General features: G+C 42.5%; 2 protein-coding genes across 3 annotated transcripts in view; one reads left to right on the forward strand and one right to left on the reverse strand.

The window, feature by feature from the left end:
- The window catches only part of LOC143770262 (uncharacterized), a 72,032-nt gene extending 66,400 nt beyond the window's left edge, over positions 1-5,632 (reverse strand). For both annotated transcript variants that reach the window (XM_077259729.1, XM_077259728.1), the window contains exon 1: positions 5,517-5,632. In XM_077259729.1, the coding sequence (XP_077115844.1) occupies positions 5,517-5,585 (69 nt within the window). In that variant the 5' untranslated portion in view covers positions 5,586-5,632. The remainder of the gene's footprint in view (positions 1-5,516) is intronic.
- The window catches only part of LOC143770261 (MOB kinase activator 2-like), a 30,859-nt gene extending 8,728 nt beyond the window's left edge, over positions 1-22,131 (forward strand). Inside the window, exons 2-6 of the mRNA XM_077259727.1 lie at positions 113-211; positions 5,654-5,802; positions 9,422-9,515; positions 18,908-19,032; positions 21,130-22,131. Coding sequence (XP_077115842.1) covers positions 174-211; positions 5,654-5,802; positions 9,422-9,515; positions 18,908-19,032; positions 21,130-21,407 — 684 coding nt within the window. The 5' untranslated portion in view covers positions 113-173 and the 3' untranslated portion in view covers positions 21,408-22,131. The remainder of the gene's footprint in view (positions 1-112; positions 212-5,653; positions 5,803-9,421; positions 9,516-18,907; positions 19,033-21,129) is intronic.
- The last annotated feature ends 2,069 nt before the right edge of the window (positions 22,132-24,200 follow it).

Here is a 24,200-nt window from a genome sequence, read left to right on the forward strand (position 1 = left end):
GAGAGAGTTTGGTTTCAGGCAGGTCATTTGCATTACACTGCTCTTTTGTTTCGTGTGCACATTTAGATCCCATATATTTAACCTTCTGATGGTCTTTTGGATTCATCCCCAGGTCTTGAGACTGAAGGTGGGAAGCAGCTGCTCCTCTGTCTACACTGAAACCTACCGGCACAATGGTATTTCAAGCAGTAGGAAAACTTCTGGGGAAGCAGTAAGTATTTTTCTATAACCTATTTTTCCAATGTCGTTAACACTTTTATGTTTTGTCAAACCTAAAAAACAGGCTATGTATGATAATTTTTTTTTTTTTTTTGGTTATCGTGATGACCAAATGGCGCATACGACATTGTTGAACGTGATCGTCCAGCCTTGTGATTAGGCGCCATATACTACCATGTACGGCCAGCCACAGCTTCCTCCTGCAAAATTCCAGTAGATCCTCCAATTAGTCAGACAATTGCTCCCTTAAAATGATTCCTGTATTAAAGGGATTTATTTGCCTTGGAAGGGAAGAGATACTGATGACCTTACATTAACTGGTGCCTGCCGTGATGCATGCACAATATTTGCTGATGTTTGTTGGCTGTGCATGAATCCTGGCAAGTATCTATCAGCACCTCATCCACTGTCGCCCTCTGATATGGAAGTAAGAGGAGCCCAAAAATCCATTTAACTTAGATTCACCTGATGGCCAATGAGATGGGTAACAAAATTGCAATGTACTTACTGAAAATGGGTTATTTCCCCCCCCCCCCAAAAAAAAACAAAAAACAAACACTCAAAATCCCTACCTACTAGTTGTCTTCCTCCAGTCTAACTCTGCCTACTACTGCCCTTTGTAAGCAGTTATCCGTTTATAGTAGTAGAAACGCCTACAAATGGGGGGCCGGTCTTTGCCTCTGGGCTCCCGCTCTGCCGTCTGCCTCTCAAACTGCATACGTTCATAACTGAGAGACAAGCTTTCTGTTAAGGGCAAGTAAGCCCAGGTGCAGCATATGCTGGTAAGTAGATAAGGCAATTCCAGCTCCTTCAGTTCTAGCAGAATTCTGATGAAGACCATGCTCTCAAAAAGTGTATGACTAATTATAGAGCATTGGAATTAACACTATTCTCTGGTATATTATACTGGTATGTGTACCAAAAGCCACTTTAATTTACTGTGGAGGAGAAGATCCAGTGTACTTATAGCCCCTTAAAGGGGTTATCCACTTTACAGACAACTTTTTTTTTTATATGAAGTAGTCCCCCTTGTAAAATAAAAACACATACCCGTCTCCCAGGGCACACGTGATCTTGCTATGGCACATGAGACCTGCAGCCGCTATTGGACTGCTGCCCTCTTACTTTATTTGAACAAGCAAGATCGCAGCATCCCAATATTGTCCAGTGAGACGCGGCGTCGGTGTGGGAGTTGAATATTTGTATTTGCTTTTGCAGCGCCCCAGAGTCCTGGTCGTTGCAGTACTGATGCTCCGCCGCTAAGGGGGGCTATGGTACGTCTGATGGCACTGAAGGAGTTCACACAGACACCAATACACTTCACAGTCTGGCCTCCAGGGGGAGCTAAGGGTGCTATGTATTAGGCCACTCCTCACAATCTGGTAAAACTGGGGGTTGGATAGGAAGTTAGGGAGAAGCTGACTGGGTTGGAACCAGGCAACATCCTGTGGCAGAGGGTGATGCAGGGGAAGATTCAGGGGGGTCCCTGTCAGGGGTGGGATCCTGACAGAGGCCTAGCGAACAGAAAGAACGTTACGGGACTGCGCCTGCACTTCATCGCGGCGGTACCCCAAGAAAGGACAAGAAGCGAGGTTTATTGTGCTGAGTGAGAAACGAGATCAACGCAACAAGGAGAAACACCAGTAGGAGTCGTGCTGTAAGTCGAGGCAACATCCTACTGAGGCGCGCAGCCGGTGGCCGGAACGCCGAGGAAGTATTAAGCTCCAGGCCTTACTTCAAACCTACGGCAGGACAGTCAGTTATAGGCGGGCTGTCTCACTCAAATCACCTAAGAAGACATAGGGGGCAACATTTGGAGAGGGGCGACTCTAGGGTCCCGGAAGAACTTCGAGCCTACCCGTCATACGGGTGCGTCCTAGCCATATCATCTGGTGGACGAAGCAGAACATCATAATCGAGTTGTGAGGGAACTTCAGAAACGGACACAACAGTTGTGGGGACTATCCCGTAAGCACAGCAGGGGAGGACCACAACACACAAGCGCTAGAAGGTAGGCACAGATTTCCACCTGCAAAGGGAACCCTGGAGGTGCCATCGGACCGGCCGGACTTGCGCAGCCCGGTTAACCGTATTCCGGACTGAGGATCCTGAAGCCTTCAGTAAAGAGGTAAAGAGACTGCAATCTGGTGTCCTCGTTATTTACTGCGATCTGCACCGCCCCACCACATCATAACATCATCACTATACCTCCACCTTCATTGTACGCCCCTCAGCAGGGTCACGGGCCGGGTCTAGCCACCGTGACAACCCCAGAACAGAGACTCAGAGGCCCGGTACCGGGTACCCCTCGGCCCTGCGGCAGTGGGGGCGCTACACTTTACCATTTAAAAAGGGTTCATCCAGGTAGGGGACACACACCCCCCCTTAAATCCTTAAATCAGTATTTAGGGGATGACTATCTGAGTACAAATATCTGCTAGGAAAAGTCCTTTATTGAGGTGCAATAACCAAGTTCCTACTGAAATGATGGGGTTTATCACATTTAGAGCTGAAAATAAGTTTCAGTTTCTTGCGGACACACATTTTTATTTATTTTTTTTTCTTAAAGGAATTTCAGAAATGATTTTTATGATAATGTAAATTAAATTTCATCATTGAAAACAATGTTGTGATGATCAAATAGATTACAATAGCTCCGTCATGTGTCATGGCTTCATTCCTGGATGACTGCCGGTTGTAGATATGATCACCAGCCCTTATATAAGCAGGATAGGTTTATTTGTCGATGTGTCCTTAGGACAATGCTGAGACAGGGAATGCTGGAGTAGACGAGTGTTGCAGAAGGGGTTTACATAATTCTTGTATAAACATTGTAGAGTGTAAAAAAGGCCAGCTAGAGACATTAAATTTGTTTGGATTTGCGGCTCGGACCCCTATCCCGTCCATTAACATTCCAGTTCCGCTCAGCTAAATCTGAAAAGGGATGAGGGACTGTCATCAAATAATCAAGAGGTCATACTGGGGAACATCCTGTTCTATCTTTGTCACCCCATCCTTAAAGTTGCTCATACACTTATGTCCCCCTATAAGTATTAAATGAGAGATTGTGGGACCAGACGACCATGTGATGTGTATGGGTTCTCTCCACTATCCTCTGATGGAAGGCGACTCCATCAGTTGGAATTTCGTCATCCATTCATTTTGTTTTTAGGGGAGATGAGCTGCCCCCACCCAGACACCTCTCCTTGCACCATATTCAAAATTATTTATGGAGTTCTCATGTATGGCGGTTTTGGGATGGATAGACTTATCCCAGCAGTTATTTGGGTGCAATTTTACTGCAAACTTGAAAAAATGTTTATGGATTTAACTATTCATCCATACATTGTAACACGGTTCTTGTTACATTTCCCTAGTATATTAAGCTGTTTTTCACGGTAGAGCCAATTCTCATTCAGTACTGTGGAACATCAAACATCTACAGAACTTTTGCCAAGGATTCTCTTATAAAATTCACTTTGGTTTTTCCATAGTCTAAAGATCCCCTGTACCCTTTAGATGGTTGTTCGGATGGTGGCTATTTTGCCCCAATCTCTCATGCGCAGAAGTGCTCATTCGGCGGAGTGCTCTTGTGTTCGGAGAGCCGCTATCAATCATTTATTGGGGGTCCCATGCACATGAGACTTTCTGCTGAACTTGTCGATGTCGGTGGGTTGAGACAACGTTGGTCTAATGTGTATGGGGGCCTTAACCGACATTGAGGGAACTCATTGATCACTATAATAATGTAGCAATGGCCTCTGTGCCACTTATGTTGGCTTTTCGTAGTGGCCACATAATCGTCAGTTGACTATAAAGAGAGCTGAGTGTATTTGACTGGAGGCAAAGTGGTGTGATACTTTCAAGGGGAAATGCTCTTTAAACGTTTTGGACCCTCTTTAATCACAACAAACCTCTCGTTAATGTATATTTATTAGGAGATTTTCCTGGAAGGTGCACCCAGTCCTTATGAGAGCTTTCTGGCTAATTAGAGGGAGAGAAGTGCAAGTAAGGCTGAGAAGCACGGTGGTAAATGAGGGTGAGGCTTGGAATAGCTGCACTCCCAAAATGCTGCCTGACTTTCTTGTTCTAGCCAACGCTGTAACGTGTCATTTCCCGTCATTATCATAAAAATGAAGAGGAGCCGGTGTTTACACCAGGCAAAAGGCAGGTGACTTCCTTCTGAATCGTGTCGAAGGCGTTCAGATATTGCATTGATTAATATGTATCGTAGCCTTGTTTTATCAAAGAGGATTACACCTTCCCCCACTTTCTCAAAAAAAAAAAAGTCTTCAGGATTTTAAAAACAATATGGCCAAATACCGGACTAGTTTGTCACTCGACTCTTTCCATAGACTGAATTACCAAATAGGTGATTTATTTTTTTTTAACAGCCCTACAAAGGAGGCCATATTTGGTTTGTGTGATGTTAGTGGGGTAATTATAATTAACTGCGGATAGAAACGAAACCGTTCAGGCCTTGTATTGCGGCTCCGCACCTGTTATGGACAAGAACAGCTCGGAGTGTGAGAAGAGGGTTGTTGGCCGTCTTGATGGTAAAGATGCCCCTAAACTGAGATCTTGGCAGGACCAGCCAACTATCTTATGTGTATGGCCGCGTGACCCCCACGGCAGACGATATGGGTTAATGAAGGATTGGATATCCGCATGCTTGATTCTTTGTTCTTAAGTTGACAAGCCCAGTGTCTGTTTCTTTGTTGATAACCTAAGCATGTCCAACCGATGTGAAGCCCCCTTTTACACTTTATATGGCTGTCAGATGAGCAATGGTTCGGCCTGCAGCTATCTACCATGAGATTTCTATACACAGGAGGGCTCATGCCTGGGCTCCCGGCGGAGAGCTCATGCCTGGGCTCCCGGCGGAAGGCTCATGCCTGCGGCTCCCGGCGGAGGGATCATGCCTGCGGCTCCCGGCGGAGGGCTCATGCCTGCGGCTCCCGGTGGAGGGCTCATGCCTGCGGCTCCCGGCGGAGGGCTCATGCCTGCGACTCCCGGCGGAGGGCTCATGCCTGCAGCTCCCGGCGGAGGGCTCATGCCTGCAGCTCCCGGCGGAGGGCTCATGCCTGCGTCCCCCGGCGGAGGGCTCATGCCTGCGTCCCCCGGCGGAGGGCTCATGCCTGCGTCCCCCGGCGGAGGGCTCATGCCTGCGTCCCCCGGCGGAGGGCTCATGCCTGCAGTGGTGGCTTATCTTCAGAGAACAAAAGTGGTCCAAAGTCTGACATGCCACCCAGCAATTTGTCAAGGAGTTCCCATAAGGTTTAGACTGTTTGCTGTACCTGTTGATATTGGCGGGGTCCGATCAATGTTCTTCTAATCTGTGTATGTCGGGGTCTTAAAGTTTTCATGTCTTTCTTCAATAGGATTTTGTGCAACTTGCCACAAACATCAACTTTCTTTATTTCTTTTTCATCAGCAATAAAATAAAAAAGAAGGCGGCAGCAGAAAACGAGAAGCTCTACCTGGAGCCGCGATATACAGGGGCACGAATACTCGATGCTGATATCTTAATGCTCGTGGCTTTACCCAAAGGACTCAATGTCGATGAATGGCTGGCCAGTAATGGTAAGATGTCCCTGTAGACTACCTGGGTAATTAGAAAGAAAAAAAGTGGTGATGTAGCAGAGCTAAGTCTGTCATTCTATAGAAATCAAAGTAATGTGATATTAGTGGTTTTAACGTAATATAGACATGAGAGAAGTCTTCCAAATCCACCAATTTCGGTGCGATAGGATGACTATCTAATGTTTGAGGCAGCCGGCCTCCCGACTCTGCCCCACCTTTACATAGGAAAGTTATGAAACCCAGTGGGTGCATTAACACACTGTAGTGGTTTATTACTGTTGATTTTATATATTACTCTATTTTATATAGTCACTGATGTATACTATATTAATATATAGTCACTGACTGCAAATGGAAATCATGAAAATAACAAAAAAAACTGAACCGCAAAATGGCAGAGTTAATATAAAAGAACTGTCTAAAAGACACACTATCCATAGTAACCAATCAGAGTTCAGCTTACATTTCTCAAAGTCCTCTGGCTAGATGAAAGCTGCACTGTGATTGGTTGCTATTGACAACGGAGGCTGGTTTATCAATGAGGCCTAGTAGTATATCAAAAACCTGACGTCTTGTTTCTAAGCTGTGTTGGCCACAGTGATAGTCTAATAAAAATTATAATAACATCCATGACCACGATCTTTTGTTACATGCTTGTCTTACAATTCATACCTGTTTACTGATTTGTGGCTGTAAAAATCCTTTGGCCATGTTTTGAAGCTTACATGACACTAAATTGTGACAACATGTCTCCCATACCTGTCCCGCATGTACCTTGCATTGTGTTTTGCCTTCCCATATTTGGCTTGGGTGATGAGCACGTCGTGTTTATCATGTGGGGTGAAGCATCTGTGTTTTCCTCATTGTGGTATGTGGATGACTACTACACTTAACATAATTGTTACAACATCGCTCGGTAATGGACCAAGTATGCAACAGCGGCCATGTTCTGTGGTGGAACTACAATTACCAGCTTTCTGAACCTTGCTACCAGATAAAGCTTATCTTTTCTAAAATCTAGCCTCTGCCAGCTGTACCGGTCACCAGGGTATAGGCCCCCATTCACATTAGACTAAAGTTGGCTGTAGAATCGTTTGACATTTGAACACATGATGTCTCCCGACTCCCCGAACCGATGATGTCAGTGAAGATAAGAGTCTGACTTGGGCACTTTATATATCAACTCCTGACCCTTGTGGTTCTTTAGGAGATAAGCCACCGCCAGAGTCAGTTGGCAGCAGCTTTCTTTGTGCTCCTTGAGCCAAAGAATAGATGCTTCTGTTTTTACTAGTCTATGGGAATTACACATTGGATGCCTGTTTAATGAAGGCTGGTTGGGATGGCCTGCTCTCCCATACACACCAGCACTCGTTCGGCTGAGGTCTTGCGTTTCCTGTGAGAGCGTGACTGCCAGACATATCTGGTGGCAGCTTATCTCCAGGAGAGCCAGAGGATCAGTGGTCCAAAATCAGATATGAGAGATCCTTAACTCTACCGACAATTGTCCGGCGACCACATACTGATTAGACTGTCAATATTGGTTAGTTTGGCCACCATACATTATTCTAATGTGTATGTTGGGCTTTAGGTTGGATTCGTACATCAAACAAGCCGCTGGTCTTCTGACACAAACTTAAGTCTCATATAAACATAGTTTTGGTCAGGAGACCTTGGGCCGGTCCATGATTAAACCTCGACACACAGATGTGGGACTCCAGCACTGTGCATTCATTTTCCATATTCCCATAAACTGCTTGGTCTACGGTCTCTTCTGCTCCCTAACCTGAGACTCTCCACTTTTGATCACTTGGTGGTGGTCAAAAGACCTCTCTTCTCCTTCAAGTTGAGGGATATCAGGACTTTCTGTTGTTAGAATACCCCAATAAATCAAGGTGGACACAATACTGTTTGCTTAGAAGACAACAACAGACATCAATGGAACAAACAAACCAATGCACCAATGGCCTATTTCCAGTCTCCAGTGGCTAGTAGTCTTCCAAGGTTTGTTTTCCAGTAGACCCAACGCTTTGGCATCTGCAGAATATCTATAATTCATGTCCCACTTTCCACCAGCTTCTGGATCAGGACTGTGCTTCATGCATCATGATCGCAGATCTGAGCAGCCAACAATGAAGACTAGCTGAACATTGCCGTTGGATCAGCTCACATTTCCAAATGAATAGAATATGTGGCTTCTCAAACCAGTACTGTTTTTACCATATGAATTGAATTTGAGGCTGGACCGGTTTAATGTAGTCTTCTGAGACTTCAATGAGTCAACGCTATGGGTTTACGGCATTCATCGCACTCTACCTTTAGTAGAAAATGTTCCCTTGACTAAGATTACATGATGTCCCCACTTCTGTATAAATCATCAATCCTGCATCAAATTTTATTATAATTTCCTGGGTAGACACGTGCTTCAGTATAGGAGGTCCATGAAAAGGCAAGTAAAGTAGACCTAACCAAAAGATCAGGCAAGAACTCTATATGGGTCTGGTTGGATCTATCAAGGTTTAGGCTGTGATTATGGTCTAAATCTTGACAGAGCCATGCCTAAGCCTTCTGCCAAGGGAAAGGGAGAATGAACTGAGATGACATTGGCCACCTTTTATTTAAATAAACTGCATTGAATTGCACCCTATGAAGTATTCAGCCACTCTTGTCAGGACTCCTCTGCATCAAAGTTGTTTCATGGATGAGGGCTGCTAATTCCCATCTGTTGCTCATTTGATGCTGAAGTTTGAAGTAGGATTATGGAGTCTGATTTCCAATTTCTCATCCAGATCCTTGACCACAAACTCTCTTCTCCCAGCTCCTTGGAGTCTTTCTTTCGCTGCTGGGAGCACTGGCTCTGTTTTCATTGCTACTTGTATGTCTCAGAGGTTAGACATAATAAAGAGTTATGGGTCATATGAGACATCCCTGTTAAATATAGATGGCGCCTGCATGGAGCACAACTTTAACTCCTTGGATTTGCTTGGGGGAACTTTTTCTACCAGAAATTGGGAGACTAAATTCAATGTTTTTTTTTCTGCTGAAAGCTGCACATGGTCCAGAATCTTTGGGGTTTTAGTTGAGAACATACGTCCATTCTTCAAAAATTACCAATTATTGACTGATACTTCAATTTGGCATTGGGGTTTTAGCAATCTATCACGGTCCAAGTACGGACTATGACTTCAGTACTGAGGTCTAGTCTCCTCTTGTTATGCCGATGAGGCTGTTGAGTTTGAGTCTGGACACCTGCAGAAAGTCCATACTTGGACCTTATTTCCCAGACATCTGAATTCGCCTTTAGATACTGTAAGGATCATTTAAATAAGTGGGATGCTGTGTAAAGACAGGGTTTGAAGTCTGCTAAAAAAGGAACCACTATTTGCCATCTAAGGGGTCCCAAATAGTGTCTCTCGTAGGATGTTGTATTATGTCATATGACGCATCTGGTTGGAGAAATCAGATCAGTTTTAGATCTCTTAATTATATCGACGTGTGACAAAAATGAGACCTATTAGCCGTAAATTACAAGTGTCTAAATCTATGTTACCAGAAATAGTGATAGTAACTCATAATGTATATCCTACTGGATTATTTATTCTGGCGTTTTCTTATTTCTCAGCCTCTGCCTTCTACAACCATGTCAGCCTCATGTACGGGTCTGTATCAGAATTCTGCACCGTTTCGTCTTGTCCAACAATGAAGGCTTGGTCAACGTAAGTACTCCATGTTTATTAGCTTTGTATAAAGAAAATCCCTTCTCTGAATGTAGATTTACGATAGACCTCCTCGGTGGAAGAGTTGGAAAAATTTTTATGTAGTGATTGAGTGCCCATGGAAACATCCTTGACCTGCAGTAGATAAATAAATGGTCGTATGTAACGTTCTAAAACAATGGTGGCTGAAATGAGGTCTATTGCAGTCACACGATGGCCCTCCCGTGGATGTATTTTTCCAGTAGTCTTTCTCCTACTCGTTGGCACACTATTGGCCTCCTGATCAGTAAATTATTAACTTGTGGCCAAGGTTGCATGAACACTTCATCTGCTGCTCCAAAATAAAGTATTCTGTCTTTACAAGGGGAGTATTAATGGGGGTCTAGCTTACGATTACCAGTGTGACATTAGCCATTTTTATATTCATATCTATAGCCAACTTGGAGTTCTACAAGATTAAAAAAACCATGCCCATTTTCCCCCAGAGGCCACCATTCCTGTCCAGATGATAGGTTATAGGTCGGTACTGTTATTGCAAGAAAGCAATCATGTGTTTTATTTTCTATTTTTGGACAATCTCCTCAAACCTATCTTCCGTTGGATAAGAAAAGGCACTTTTTCACGTTCTACGCTTAAAGGAACCCTCCAGGGTGGATATAGTGTACTAATATATAGTGAAGAATCTGAGCGGCGGTGCCTAACTCAAGAAAAAAAATTCTGGCCATACTTTCTCCACATACCACGCACTAGTCATAAGTCTATGCTTTGGTCCAAATGAACTTCGTCTTTTATTACGTGGAACCTTAACCAGATAAAACTTGGGTGTTAGCACAAAACGACTGTTCAAATAGAGGGCTCGGTGCACCCTTGCCATCTCTAAATAGTTGAGGCACCTTCCTACCTACTTGTTTTCCATCCATCTCTGCTCTCCTTTTCTGTGATTGACTACGTTGGCTTGAGGATGGAGATAGTTCAGTAGACCTTGTCGTCTACTGTTTTTCCAACTATTTGGCCAAACCATGGTGCACCAAGCGCCTGTTGTTGGTTTCAACAGTTATTTTTTGCCGACGGACTCCCTTTAGATTAATGCCAGTCGAATTTGCCGTCTTTGGCTGACCATCTCAATTGTATGAAATGTGTACGGACGGCTTTCTAAAATGACCTGATATGAAGGTTCTACAAGAGGATCTCTAGGTTTTACCCAAGTTCCAGCTCAATCCAGGCTTGTCCTGAATTTTGGGCACATGAGTGGTCTAGGTTTGATGTCCCTCTAAAGAAGAGAATGAATGCAACAATTTTAACCACATGGTCTTTCCACAATTTGGTTCTTCGGTCGTGACTGTTATTGAAGAACTTTTTGTCCTGAAGTGTTGAGAACCATACCAATGTCCGTTCTACATAAATGCCATGAAAGAGATGCAGAATCCTAGTAAAATTCTCTAGTAATGGCCCCTATTGTTTCCCTCCCCTAAAAGAGCAAAATTCTGCAGAAGGCATAAAATATTCTGAGCCAAAACATGTACAAGTATAGGCCTGCACGGCCTCTTCTGCACCCGAGGAATCCGGCTGCACCTTTTCAAGGATGAAAATTCCTTCTCCGCTTGGCCTGGAGCCCGGTTTGATGGGGGAGTGAAAACATCATAAAATGTCTGTGTGCTAAATTTAACTGGATTCTCTCTGGACAGTTCTACTGTTTATTGGACCAATATAAACATTATAGGCAAATGGCAAGTCGTGAAACCGTCGACGCATTCACATTTACCGTGAATTTAGATCTCGTTTGAACCCAGTAAATCACATTTACAAATAATAAGACCTGACGAATTATAAGCGAGCGCTGGAATGTCCATGCAGCCGAGCGCGCACATCCACAAAAACGGCTTGCCGGACTTGTCGCTGGTGGTCTTTTTCAGAACGGAAGTTTTTATCTAGCACTATCGGTTTATTCATTGCGCTTGATTGGAGTCCAATCTTGTCCTTCAGTGCGGACTGTTCCTCCGTCATTTGGAGTAGAAGACAAAAGCTTGAAATCCCCTGTGTAAGCTTAAAAGCTAAAATGAATGCGGTCTGTAACGACCAATAGCTTATTGCATATGTTGTATTCACTAAGCTCCAAAGTGCCATCACCGGTGCCTGCCAAACTACTGCTTAAAGGAAATCTGTCAGCAGGTTTTTTCCATTTAATCTGAGATCACAATAACGTAGGAGCAGAGACCCTGATTCCTGGGATTTCTCACTTACTGGACTGTTGTAGTTTGAATACAATCAATGTTTTATCATCAGAAGATTATCACTAGAGGACTACGACTCGCGTCCAGTCCAGTGAGACCTTACTGGAATCAGGGTCTCTACCCCTACATCATGCTGCTCTTAGATTACATATCAAAACCCAACTTATAGATTGCCTTTAAGGGCACACAACCGATGATATCGGACAAGTGCCATGTCTGGTTTTCAGGGATGATCAACTTGGACAATTATACAGTATCCTACGCTGCTGTAATCAAGAATCCTTAGGACCAATTGCATTGGTGTTCACGTATAGTGCTCTCAGCCATGATATTTTATGTGGATGTGTCCGATTTATTATTTTTTTGATTAATTATATTTTTCTTCATTCTTTTCCTTTTTATTCTTGGATTGAGTGGATAAAATCCTAGACATGTCTGATTTTGATCAGAGTGTCGGATGAAAATATGCAATGCAGGTCTATGGTCTGTGAAAAACAATGGACTGCACTCGGATGACATCAGAGTGCAGTATGATTTTCACACACTTTCAGAATGGAGAAGGTGGAGAGACTTTTTTTTTTTTTTTAGTTTTGTTTTTTATTTTTTTGTTCACCTTCGAGAAGAACTGATGTCGGTGTCGCCATCAAAATTTTTTTTCTTGGATCCAGAGAAAACTGTTGTGTGCACCTACTCTAACTCTACACAGGAGTTTTGGAATCAGAAAAATATCACTTGGATTGCTGCAAAAAAAAAATTAATAACAATCTGGCGCTGCTCACTTCCACATATTCTGAGTGGAAAAGCTTTGCAGCCTGTGGATAAGGGAGGGTTCCGTGTCCTGCTAGGCTGCATTCTTATACATGTCAGTACGTTGCTTCCTCGCCCTCGTGATGACGACAAACTATCTTGTTTGTCAAAACTTTTTTTTTTTGTGCATGTTTAAAGCGCACCACTGCATAATGTAGGACCACTCCAGGCATAGGGTCCTGGCCAGAAGAGCTCGCAATCACTCACGAGGCCGATCAGATGGCGGTAGGTTTAAGGACTCGGATTAAAAAATATATATATTTTTTTTTTGTCCTGCCAAACATTGGGTTTGGAGACGTGTCAGTGTTCGTAACAGGAAGTTTTGTAACGAGGACAGGCCCGCTGATGGAATTCAGTGCGCGGCAAACAGAAAACAGACACTGTGAAATGAAAGGTAAAGGTGGAGTGACGCCCTCGTTTACGAGAAAAGACCTAGATCTAACTTTCCATTCTCCAAGAGAAGCGCCCAAGCCGCTGCCTACGCAGATGGAACACTCGGCTCTTCTCCGAGTTAATTTTGACTTCTTAGTTTTTGTAGTTTTGACTTGTTTTTCTTCTCCATTTTTACCCATCGCATGTTTTTGTGCAGTGTCGGTGCTTTGTGCACTTCTGATGTGGAAGGACAACACTTGAGCACCAACAATGCCACCAGAGTTGCCAACTGTCCAGATATTCTTGGACAGTTAGTTTTCTTTTTTTTCCCCGTCTGTAAAAAAAAAATAAAAAAATAAAAAAAACATTGCTGGAGAAACCTTTCCAGAGCTGCACTAATCCTCCCGTGAATGCAGCTGATGGCTTCATAATCAGGAGCACAGGGTCATAATTACTGCATCATGGTTTTCCAATATGTCCATAAAAAAAAAAAATTGTCTGTCTCCGTTATTATTTATAATTTTATTTTCTATTATATATTTTTTTTATTTATTCTCCATTCTATATTTTCTAATAAAAATATATACATATATTTTTTTTTACTAAACAAAAAGGGAAACCGCACCAAAGGATGTAAAAAAGAGGACTTTAATGCCCTGTCGCGTTGCAACGTTTCGGATAAAACAAATCTGTGCACCTTAAAAAAAAACCAAAAACAAAAAAAAAACAAAAACAAAACCAAGCAACTCTATGAACATTTTTGAGATGCTGTCCAGAAAATGAAATTGGCAACCCTGGATACCACTTTTGTCTAGTATTGCAGCCTGCTAATAATAATAATAATTATTATTATTATTTTAGCATTTATTTTTTTATCTCCACATCCGAGAAAATGTGATCAGCCTAATTGGATGAATTTTCTCGGATAACGGAAGGGAGTAGCAGAGTCATGGAATCCTATGTTTGTCATAAAATGTATGATGATATGAAGGAGGTTTATCTGTCATGTCTGTCTACATCCAGTCCATGTTATTGATAGGTTTAAAAAAGCCGCCTGTCCATCAAGTTCACCCTTCTCCACCAGTTCTCTATCGCTATAATCCACAATGTAACTTCTTTTGGGAAAAACTTTGAGCACTTTTTTTAAATGTGAACCTAGTACCTGCCATTACTACAACTTGCGGTCAGACATTTCACGGTCTGCCTGCTCTAACAGTAAAGAATCCTTCCCTGTGTAGCATCATTCGACCGGCAGCCATCTCCTACGGTGGGCTCAAGAGTCGGCATATTTCAGATTTGTCAAAATCTTCAACTGAAGTGGTAGGATATACGACGTAAGAAATATAAGAAAAGCAAACTGTTTTTGTAAGGAAAAAAAACTAGGTAGAGAACCTTTAGGCTATGTTCACATGAAGCTTTTTTTTTTTTTCTTTCTTGGAATTCTGAAATGATTAGTATGTCAAGTGTAAATCACTTTTTATTTAAATTTTTTTTTTTTCTGGGGGTTGGTATTTTTTGTTCTTTTTCTCTTCCAATAGTGTTCTTAGCAGCCTTTTCATTGGACAGTGCCTAGTGGGGAGAGGATACAATAGTGATCCATTTGCGAAAAGTCAGATGTACATTTTTTTTCCCCAACAGTTGACTTGTAAAACCTCTCCCAGGGCCAAGAATAAGTTAAAATGATTCTCTTATAAAAAATGGATTTTTCATAGAAATGAAGTTTTCCAGGAATTAAAAAAAAAAAAAAAAAAAAAAAAAAAACGGATTTGGGTCGGATACTAAAATGCAACCCCCCACCCCCTTTATAAAAAAAAAAAAAAAAAAAAAAAATTGGTCAAATTGGGATGACCAGACGTGATGGGACTTGGCCTCCGCATGATCTTACGTAATACCATCATAGATGACCTCGTAGCCCATTGCAGTAATTTTTGCAGCAGTTCTCACACTATTTTCCCCACGGGGTTTGCATTTTGGAGATCCAATATTCCACTTGTGTTTACGAGGCATGCAAACACCGCCTTGTTGATATGAAGTTGCCATGTAACGTGTATACACAGAAGCAGCTGACACGGGCCTGAGGGACGTATAATTAGCTCCCCATGCACCTGCTTCCCTCTCTGCCAGGAATTGAAGTGGTCTCCGGCACGCACCAGCTTCTCGTTTCAGCTTTTATCTGTGCCTGATACGACAACCGCAGCTAAATGAGCACAATTAATTTGACAATTATTCTTTCTGTGCCGCTCGGGTGGTCTACTGGTGACAGCGAAAAGCAATTAACCTGACCGGACGGGGTAAACAATGTCTGGTTTCCAGTCCCAACATCATATAATGAGTTTACCTAGTACAACTAGGTGGAAAATCAGGCCAGTCACACCCGCAAACTGCAGATGTGACTGGCTCTGCATGTTGGTCCTTATTGCTTGTGGCGGCAGAAGCCTATCCATATGGAAAACCAGCCATATGCACTGGCTATATTGGGTCCTTGTGTTTTGCATAGTGCAAATGTGTGACACCCCAGGAGTTCGGTTGTCACAGTGGTATTGCCTTCCTCACGGGGAGAGTGATGCCATGCCTGAAAGCGAGGAAAGATCCCTTGAACAGGTAGCACATACATACAACACTGTTCTGACTCCAGGCCAGAAGAGGGAGCTCTCATCCAGTTTGTGGGTGGTTTCCATATATATATATATATATATATATATATATATATATATAATTTTTTTTTTTTTTTTCTGGCTGGAGGAGGAATTAGTTAGTTTAGAGAGGAACTGGAGCTGTGCAGACATGAGGGTCTGCAGCTCCTGGAAAGAAAGCTGGGGCCCTGCAGACACGAAGTTCTACAGCTCCTGGAAAGAGCAGAAAGAGAGAGACAGCAGACTGTGAGAGAGTGTGAAGGAGCAAAGGAGAAGTGAAGAGCTGGAGGGGAGCTGTGACTGGGCTCCCTCCACGCTGAAGCGCAGGACCCGAAGGCCAGAATTCCGAGGTTGTGGGGGTAACTGTATGCCCCACAGCAGAAACTGGTGAACGCAGCACATAGAGCCTGGAGTCATCTTAGAGACCCCTGTAAAAAGGCTAGCGTTGCCTGCCATGCGGGTAGTGTCCTACCAAAAGGGACAGAGAGAAAGTGAGGACCTTGTGTGAGGCCTAAGGCAACAAGGGACTACAACACAGCGTGTAGTGGAAGGCTTCCAACCCTACCTTGCTAGGGGGGGTTCTCAAATTACTTCCAAGCTGGCCAGACCACACCAGCACCTGTGATCTGTACCCTGGACTGTGGCTGCCTTACACCAGTAAAAAGGTAATGAGACTGCAACTTTGTGTCCTCTGGTTCTTTCTACACCACCTACCACCTGTCTCTACCACACCGGGAGCCCTGGGGATCCAGCTTCACCTGTGGGAAGCCATATCATCACTGCTGCAGTACCATCATTCCCAGAGGACCCCTTTTAAGCAGCATCAGTCATCCCTGACCGAATACCACAGGTGGCGTCACAAACAAATTTTATTCTTTATTCAACAACCCCTTTTAAAGACCAATCCCTTTTACTTGGACGCCCAGGGCCACGGACTGGGTCACTGCCACTGTGACATATCCCTTTTAAGAACCGGCCTGGTACCAAGTACCCCTAGGCCCTGGCGGGCGCTCCAAATGCACTGAGTATACGCTTGTCTAAACAAGCCCTAAAAATAACCTGTCGGTTTTTTATCCCCATATGAGGCCTCATGGTTATTGCCTAACAAATCGGTAGTCCCTGCATGTGTTGCGGTTGTCGAACAGCCGCGATACATGCAACCGTGGGCACTCAAACATAGTTTCAATCACACCGAAGATACTCAGTTAGCACATGAGCATGCTCAGATAACCTTATCCGAGCACATTCACTCATCACCAATGCTCACACAAATGTCCAATAACGAAGAGACGCTGTATCATTTTTAGACATTTTTATTGACCACAATTTAACATGGCTGCCAGTTTGCGAAAAAGATGGAATAAAATATATCTGAAGCAAAAAAAAAAACCCGCGATTTTAAACTCCCATTTTAGAATGGTTTTCCTTGTCCCTTTCTTCACACCTTTCTTCATGACTCATTCCCTTACTGCTAGAGTAGAAAGGATAATTTTTGGACCCCGGAAAACACTATCAGTTTTCTACAGCTCTGTCTTAGTTGAAGAAACTCCGCTGCTTGTACGATCTTTTCCTATAAATATCCACCTAATTACCAGTTTGGATGTAAGATTATCGTTTCTAAAAATGTCAGGCGCTGACGCCTCTAGTTGACCACAAAGGCGGAAGGCAAAAATGCTCATTTAATGCCAAAGAAATTCAATCTGTCATGTGGCTTGTAAAAATCTTTCTGCAGCCGAGGAAGCTGAAAACGCTATCCTTGTGGCGTCTCTTCCATACCTTCAGACTAGTAGTACCAGAAACTTGGACATTTTAGAAGGGGGAGGTCATCCGCTTTTTAGGAAGGAGTCTCGAGCAGAATAGAGTGACTCTTTGGGCTTCTCTGGATGGCCATCATGGTGTTGGGCCCCTTACTGCCTTGCCTCTTTTGCCCGTGTGGCTGCTCAGGTTGTACCAATGGTCTGTCCAACCCCTGTTTTTATGCGGTTAAATCATCCATTTGCATAAATAAATTTGTGGTAATTTGAGTAACTTTGGTCAATTTTTAAGAAATTGAGTTGCACTTTATGGCAGCGCTGCGAGTATGATCCAATTTTGCTCCTGTCTGCTCCAAGTCCATTGTAGAGAATAATAAGTTACAATAATAGACGAGTGATCACTTGCCAGGGTGAACGTGCTACTTGGGCCATGTAAGGATTAGTTTTTGCTGGAATCTTGTCGGATGTGATGAAAGAACGCGAAAATTCCAGCTTCTGTTTATGGTTTTCATCCATTGGCTCGGAGGACTGTATACTTATAAAACACTAAACATTTATATCCCAACAAACATCTCCAAGCCACTTTCGAAACGCACGTGGATCAGAAAAGTTTTACTACATAATAAAGTGCTACATACCACCTGGGGGGATGGGAGAGAATTTTTTTTTTATTTTTTTTTTAGCATTCCGTAGTCTCAGCGTTTGGACCTCCGCCGATCAAAACATAAACATTGGACTTGTCTCTCTAAATTGTGAAAAAGTTCAATTACACTTTAAGTGCCCGTTTTAGAATCTATGTTCTAATGACACAAATTCTTCACTTACTATTGTGTTTTTTTTTGTTTGTTTTTTTTTATACCTGGTGTAAATGCCGCCATTCTCCTGAATCCAACGCTATTTTTTCTTTTGTTCTTGTGCCTTTCTGTTCCTGAGATATGGCCGCCTCTTCCCTGTATATAAATCTAGTCCGTCTAGCCAGGTAGGCAGGGGTCCTCAAGAACAGACATACTTTATTTGTGGGCGTCTTCTAGAAAACCACACCCCCTTAGCTGACAAGACTAGCTTTATGTACAGGAAAGAGGAGGCAATATCTTGGGATTGGAGAAGGGCAGGAACAAAAGAAAAATGTGGGATTGAGGAGAACAGCGGCATTTACACCAGATGGAAAGAAAAAATACATATTTATAGCAAGTGACACTATTTATAGGGTTTTTCCCCATATTTGAAGATGGCTATAGTCGGATAGTGCTTGTAAAAACAATCCCATTTGCAATTTACTGCTTAAGAAAATTTTCAGCCGTTCTTGAGATATTAATGCTTTTTAGTACGTTGCCTAGGAAACCAACCACCGCTGCTGTCTATTTTGTAAGCACGAGCTGTAACCAAAAGTGTTAATATCTCAAGAACGGATGAAAATTTTAATAAGCAGTAAATTGCAAAATTGCTTGTTTTTACAAGCCCTATCCAACCATATCCATCTTCAAAGATGGGTATAACCTCCTTTTAAACAGACAAAATATTTTTCTGGCATGACCAGTGTTAAATTTTAGAGTCTTGGCCAAGAGTTTTTATGTTTTCCATGTTTGTGTCTCCAGGCAGATCCAGTGGACGGATGAGAAGGGGCGCAAGAGAAAATGCTCGGGCCCGCAATATGCAGACTATGCTGCCAGCATCATTCAGAAAATCCTGACAGATGAAGACTTGGTTCCTACTAAGCACAGTGAGTAATGTGTCTTCCGCTTCAGGGTTTCTTTCGCTCTGCTGCAAGCAGAAGACGATTCTGTTTAATGTCATGTCGAATATAGAGTGCATCCTTGAAGAACTGATTATAGGGGTAATGCTACATAACTGCAGCCTCAGGCACATTTTTTCTAGTGACTATAATGAATTCCCCTGATTCACTTACTGGCAGTCATGTGAATATAATATGCCTAGAATGTCATCAAATAAGAAGGTTTTACATTAAAGGGGTTGTTCTGACAATCCCTTTATTGCCAGGTCCCCCAAAAAAATCAGTTTATCATAAGGTGTCCTTCTAATTAGACCTCCAAAAATCAGCCTTAATCTAAGGGGAACATAGCAGCTGGAGAAGGGTTTCCCAACCGCGCCACCACAGGAGGAACAAAGTATTACACAGAACTCCATGGATATTTCCAGAAATGCTTTTTACCTTATTTATCATGTATAAATGTAAGCCCCAATTCATCATTTGCTTTTTTTTTGTCTTGTGGTTTTCATTGAAATTTTTTTTTTGCTGCAGATTTTGCAAAGAAAAAAAAAAAAAAGCTCTTTGTGACTTTTTTTAGCGCCAATTTGTAAAAATCTCACAGAATTTGCACAAAAAATGTAGACATGAATAAAGTCATTCTGAGAGGGGGGAAGTGAAGTTCCTTTGGCCAATTCATCAAATTGAGACTTTTTTCAAAAGTCTTGAAATTTTTTGGCAAAAACATTTCGAAACCTCAAACTTCAACAACCATCACAGACATGGGGTAAAAAAAGGAATTACATAAAAAATAGACTTTAAAGAAGGTGTAAACTAAAAGAATAAGGCAAAAACTAGATAAAAAGGTGCAAATGCAACAATGAATCAGACCCGTAAAATCTTGTATTTTTTCAATTTTTCCGAAGCTTGGAACAGGGCAGCTAAGTTTAAAAAATAAATAAATAAATAAAAAAAAAAAAAAAAAAGGAACTTTATTCACATAAATTGACCTTTGATGGGATTACCGAAATCACATTATGACAATTCTCTTCGTGGATTTTTATTATTTTTTTGGTAGATATTTTCATCTTTTGCAAATGTGAATTTTGTGACCAATCCACAACATATTCCAACCTGTCAACGCTACGGACAGTTGCTGTTTTATGGTGATCTGAGTTGATTTGCTTGAACCTTGTATGATCTCCAAATGAGATACTGGTGCTAAAATGTGGCTGGAGATTTTGCCGTCCGAATATATTCCTAGATGGTGTTGGCCAAATGGGCATTCAGCTGTATGCCCATCTTCCCCTAAACATGTACCCAGACTGGTTGAGTATGTTTGGTTTATTCCGATAAGAGTATGGATACAAGCCCTGGGTGAGAAGTTCTGCCAGAGAACAAAGAATTGGCCATGTCGATATTCAACATGGCGAATCACTCTTTCTCCTGATTGCAATTGTCTAGTAACCATCTAAAGAGCTCATTTCGATGCCATCTTCAGAAAGACAACACTGCCCACTTTTGATGGAGTTTGAATAAATTTCTCCCTTTTGGGTGTTGGATCCAAGAATTGGGCTGCCAAGCTTTGAAGCTGTTGACAGTGGTGTTGATGCCAATTGATTCACGTAACCCAGTCCATCGGCCACATCCCTAATCTGTGACAGCTGGATGAGAACCTTAATGACTGGCTGCTCGATTGATTAGCCAACCTGGTGGAACATCATCGTTGTGGCATCACACACATATGATGTCACGTCGGTGTGGCTAATCAAAGAAGCCGCGGATGCCTTCAAGAAAGGTCTTTCTCTGTGTTTCCGTCCAAAAGCCACATATTACAACGGTCAAGGCCAATGGATCGGGTCTCTCGAATTGATTTGCACCAACTATGTAGATCATCAACTGATCCCACTCAATTAATCAGGTTCAAAAATGGTTTCTGGGAGTCTAATTCAGTTTGCCACATTCGCGAGGGAATTTACGGCACCCATAACACCTCTGCTCTCGTTGATACTTTTTAAAAAAAAATAAAAATTCTCTTTAGCTGCTTGATATATTTTTGTATTTTTTGTTTTATTTTTGCTTAAATGGTTTTTCTATTTTTCTTTTCTTCAGGCAAAGAATTTCCAAAGACCTTCAGACCAGCGATCCAGAAGACCTTTCGACTCCTTTTCCACCTCTTGGGCCACATCTACACCTGTCATTTCAGGACAGTGGTGAATCTTGAACTTCATCCACATCTTAACACCCTGTACCTGCACCTTCTTCTCTTCTGTGCAGAATTTCACCTCCTCGATTCCAAAGAAATGGCCTTAAGCGAAGACTTAACCACAGCCTTGATACATTCCAGCCCACCTCCCCGAACCTCAGGAAGTCACTCTCGTAACACATGAACCAGCTCTATGGTTAGACCGCCCCTATTTTTTTTTCTACATATACTGCCGCCAGGACTCGTTACCTTTTTGCAAATTCGCTAATATTCCGATGTAATCTAATTTTTGGCGTGACACCTTCAGCACAGCTTCTGATTGCCAAACGGAAAGGTGGCAGAGTACAATAATATCTGTGCTGCAGAGCATTCGGGGAGATGAGGATGAAGGCAACGTGCCGCATAGCACAGAGCCGCTTCGAGCTGACTGTACACTGAGGGATCCACTAAGTGCATTAAGACGGAAGCCAAATGAGTGCGCATCGATTCACAAGATCTGATAAGACAAGCAAAGGACGGGCAGCGCTCGCAAAGACGTTTTATATGTTACTGGGCAGAAAATGGTTTCTCTGGTCGATGGTGTTTTGTGTAACCAACACTGGATGACATATGCAGACTTTATATGTAAATTAAGGTCAGAATCTCCAGAATGGGAGCTTTTTTGTTTTGTTTGTTTTTTTTCTTTTGTGTTTTTGTTTTTTATAAAATTACAAACTTATTTTAATTTAATTATAAATGCTAATTTCCTATTTTAAGGACCTGGATAGAGCTGAAAGTTACATGTATATTTTACTTCAGGGGATATGTTACTTTTTCTTAAGAAAAATACGCACTTCACTTTTTTTTGTAATTTATTCATTTAAGTAAAAAAATGTATTTACTTTATAAAAAAAAAAAAATCAAAACCACTTAACTGTGTATGTGTTTCTTTACCATAATGGCCAACTTTGAGAAACTTGTCTTCCGGTGAAATGTAATGTTTGGAACTTTTTACTCTCAAACCCCTTTTACGAGTCTGCGGATCCTCCTTGACCAGATTCCCACCTGCTGGATGTCCGGTTAGGTTGACCGCTTCCAAGCATCCTGGTGTCATTCACAAGAAACTTTCTTCAAGTGCTGCTTTACCTGAGGTTTTAGGTGCTTTTTGGAGCTGTAGGAGCTCTGACATCTCTTTTGAGAGTCTAGGAGCTTCCTCGAAAATCCAGGAGAATTATCAAATCTGGTCTTTACATACCATTGATCTATAGCAGGATATGTCATTTAGTTTATCAGTCTCTTAGAACAGACCGGTTAGACTGTTCTCTTCTGGACCCTTGACCTCATTATTGCGTCTAACCTGTCCCAACTGGAAAATTCTTTGGTTCTATGATGGATCATTAATTTTGTGTACCCGGACGCTAATCAAATATCAGATTTTTAGGATGATTCTTTATAAAGCCGTAGACTTACCGTATCTAAGCAGCATTGAGTAGAAAGGCTCATGAAGACATCAATGCAACACTGTTCCTGGACTTGCAGGATCCCTGCTGTGGGTCCGTCTGTGGTTTCCAAGACCTCTCCAGTCTTCCTGCAGCTTCCAGTATTTCTGCTACCTTCCATGACCTCTGCTACATGTCCACCAGCAGCTTTCAGGACCTCTGCTACCTGTTCCCAGTCTTCCAGGATCTCTGCTACATGTCTTCCTGCAACTTCTAAGAAGAGGAAGTCTTCTGCCTGCCTGTAGCTTCCAGGACGTCTCCTGCCCGGCTGCAGCTTCCAATTCTTCTACCACCTCTTTCTCCATGTGTCCTAATTGCTGCACTGAGGCCCATGGTCTTTGTGCCCAACCAGACCTTGGGCTTTGAGAATCCACCTCGCCTAGCGAGCCTAACAATTCCTCAGCCCTGGCAAATCAGATTCCTGCAAATAAAGATGATCGTGGTGCCTTATTTCTATTTTTTCTGGATCCCATGTAACTATCTAGGCCAGTTCAGAATGAATACTTATAGTTGCTGTGCTATTCTTGTAAGGGTCAAAAACCTTTATAACATACTTATCCAGACACTTCACGGTTGAGCTACAGCCTCTCCCAAACTGGTCCATCCATAATCTACACATAACGTCTTTAATGTGTATTTACAAAATACTCTTGGAACATTAGGGCCGACAGAATCAAAGCTGCAAACTTTAGTAAACTTGGATAAGTTCCTACTTGCTGACGTGGCTTCGTTCTACCTCTGTTGACTTATTTTTGTTGCTGAACTTTGTTCTTGTAAGCTGTTCTCACTCATGAATGGGAAATACAATTTGTGTTTTGGGTCTTTTCTTGTCTATGCACATGTTGGTCATTGGCATAATAGTAATGCTCAGTTGAGCGGAGTCATAGGCGGTAACTTTTGAGATATAACTCCTTTTTCTGATCCTTTAGAAAGCATGGACAGTTAAAATAAAAAATGTTTCTCGGTTTCATTGCCCTGAGCGTAGTTTATTTTTTAAATGGAAATAGTGTCCTATAGACAGGGACATGAAGGGTAAATTCAATGTACCGTGAGTTTCATCACCCAAGTGCAAAAGGACAAATATCCCAACACTCCTTTCCCTAACCCTCTGGAACTGAAGGCTACATCAGAGGTCCGCAGCTAGTGGCTTCGCTTCACCAAAGCTCAGTGGCGCCTGGCTGCTTTCTCTTATGGCAGCCTTACTTTGCACTAATCCACAATGGATTTCTTAAGTACTTCTTGGCCTTTTAAGATAGACTTTTGCCGAGCCCGGGTGATGGAGTATTGGTAGGAGTCTGTTACTCCCCCAAACTGAAATGAAACATTTTATACATTCATATAGGGGACTTGGCCTCTATGAAAATCTTACTTATGGTATAAATTTTGCTTATGTAATAAACCTAGTTGTACAAAATCTGTAAATGAGGTGTTAGGTGTCGAGTTCCCGCCGCTGCACAGGGGAGGTCTCGAACCATCTCCGCTGCGGTCTCCCATTCTCC

Source organism: Ranitomeya variabilis, chromosome 4, assembly GCF_051348905.1.
Source record: "Ranitomeya variabilis isolate aRanVar5 chromosome 4, aRanVar5.hap1, whole genome shotgun sequence".
NCBI classification, from domain to species: domain Eukaryota; kingdom Metazoa; phylum Chordata; class Amphibia; order Anura; family Dendrobatidae; genus Ranitomeya; species Ranitomeya variabilis.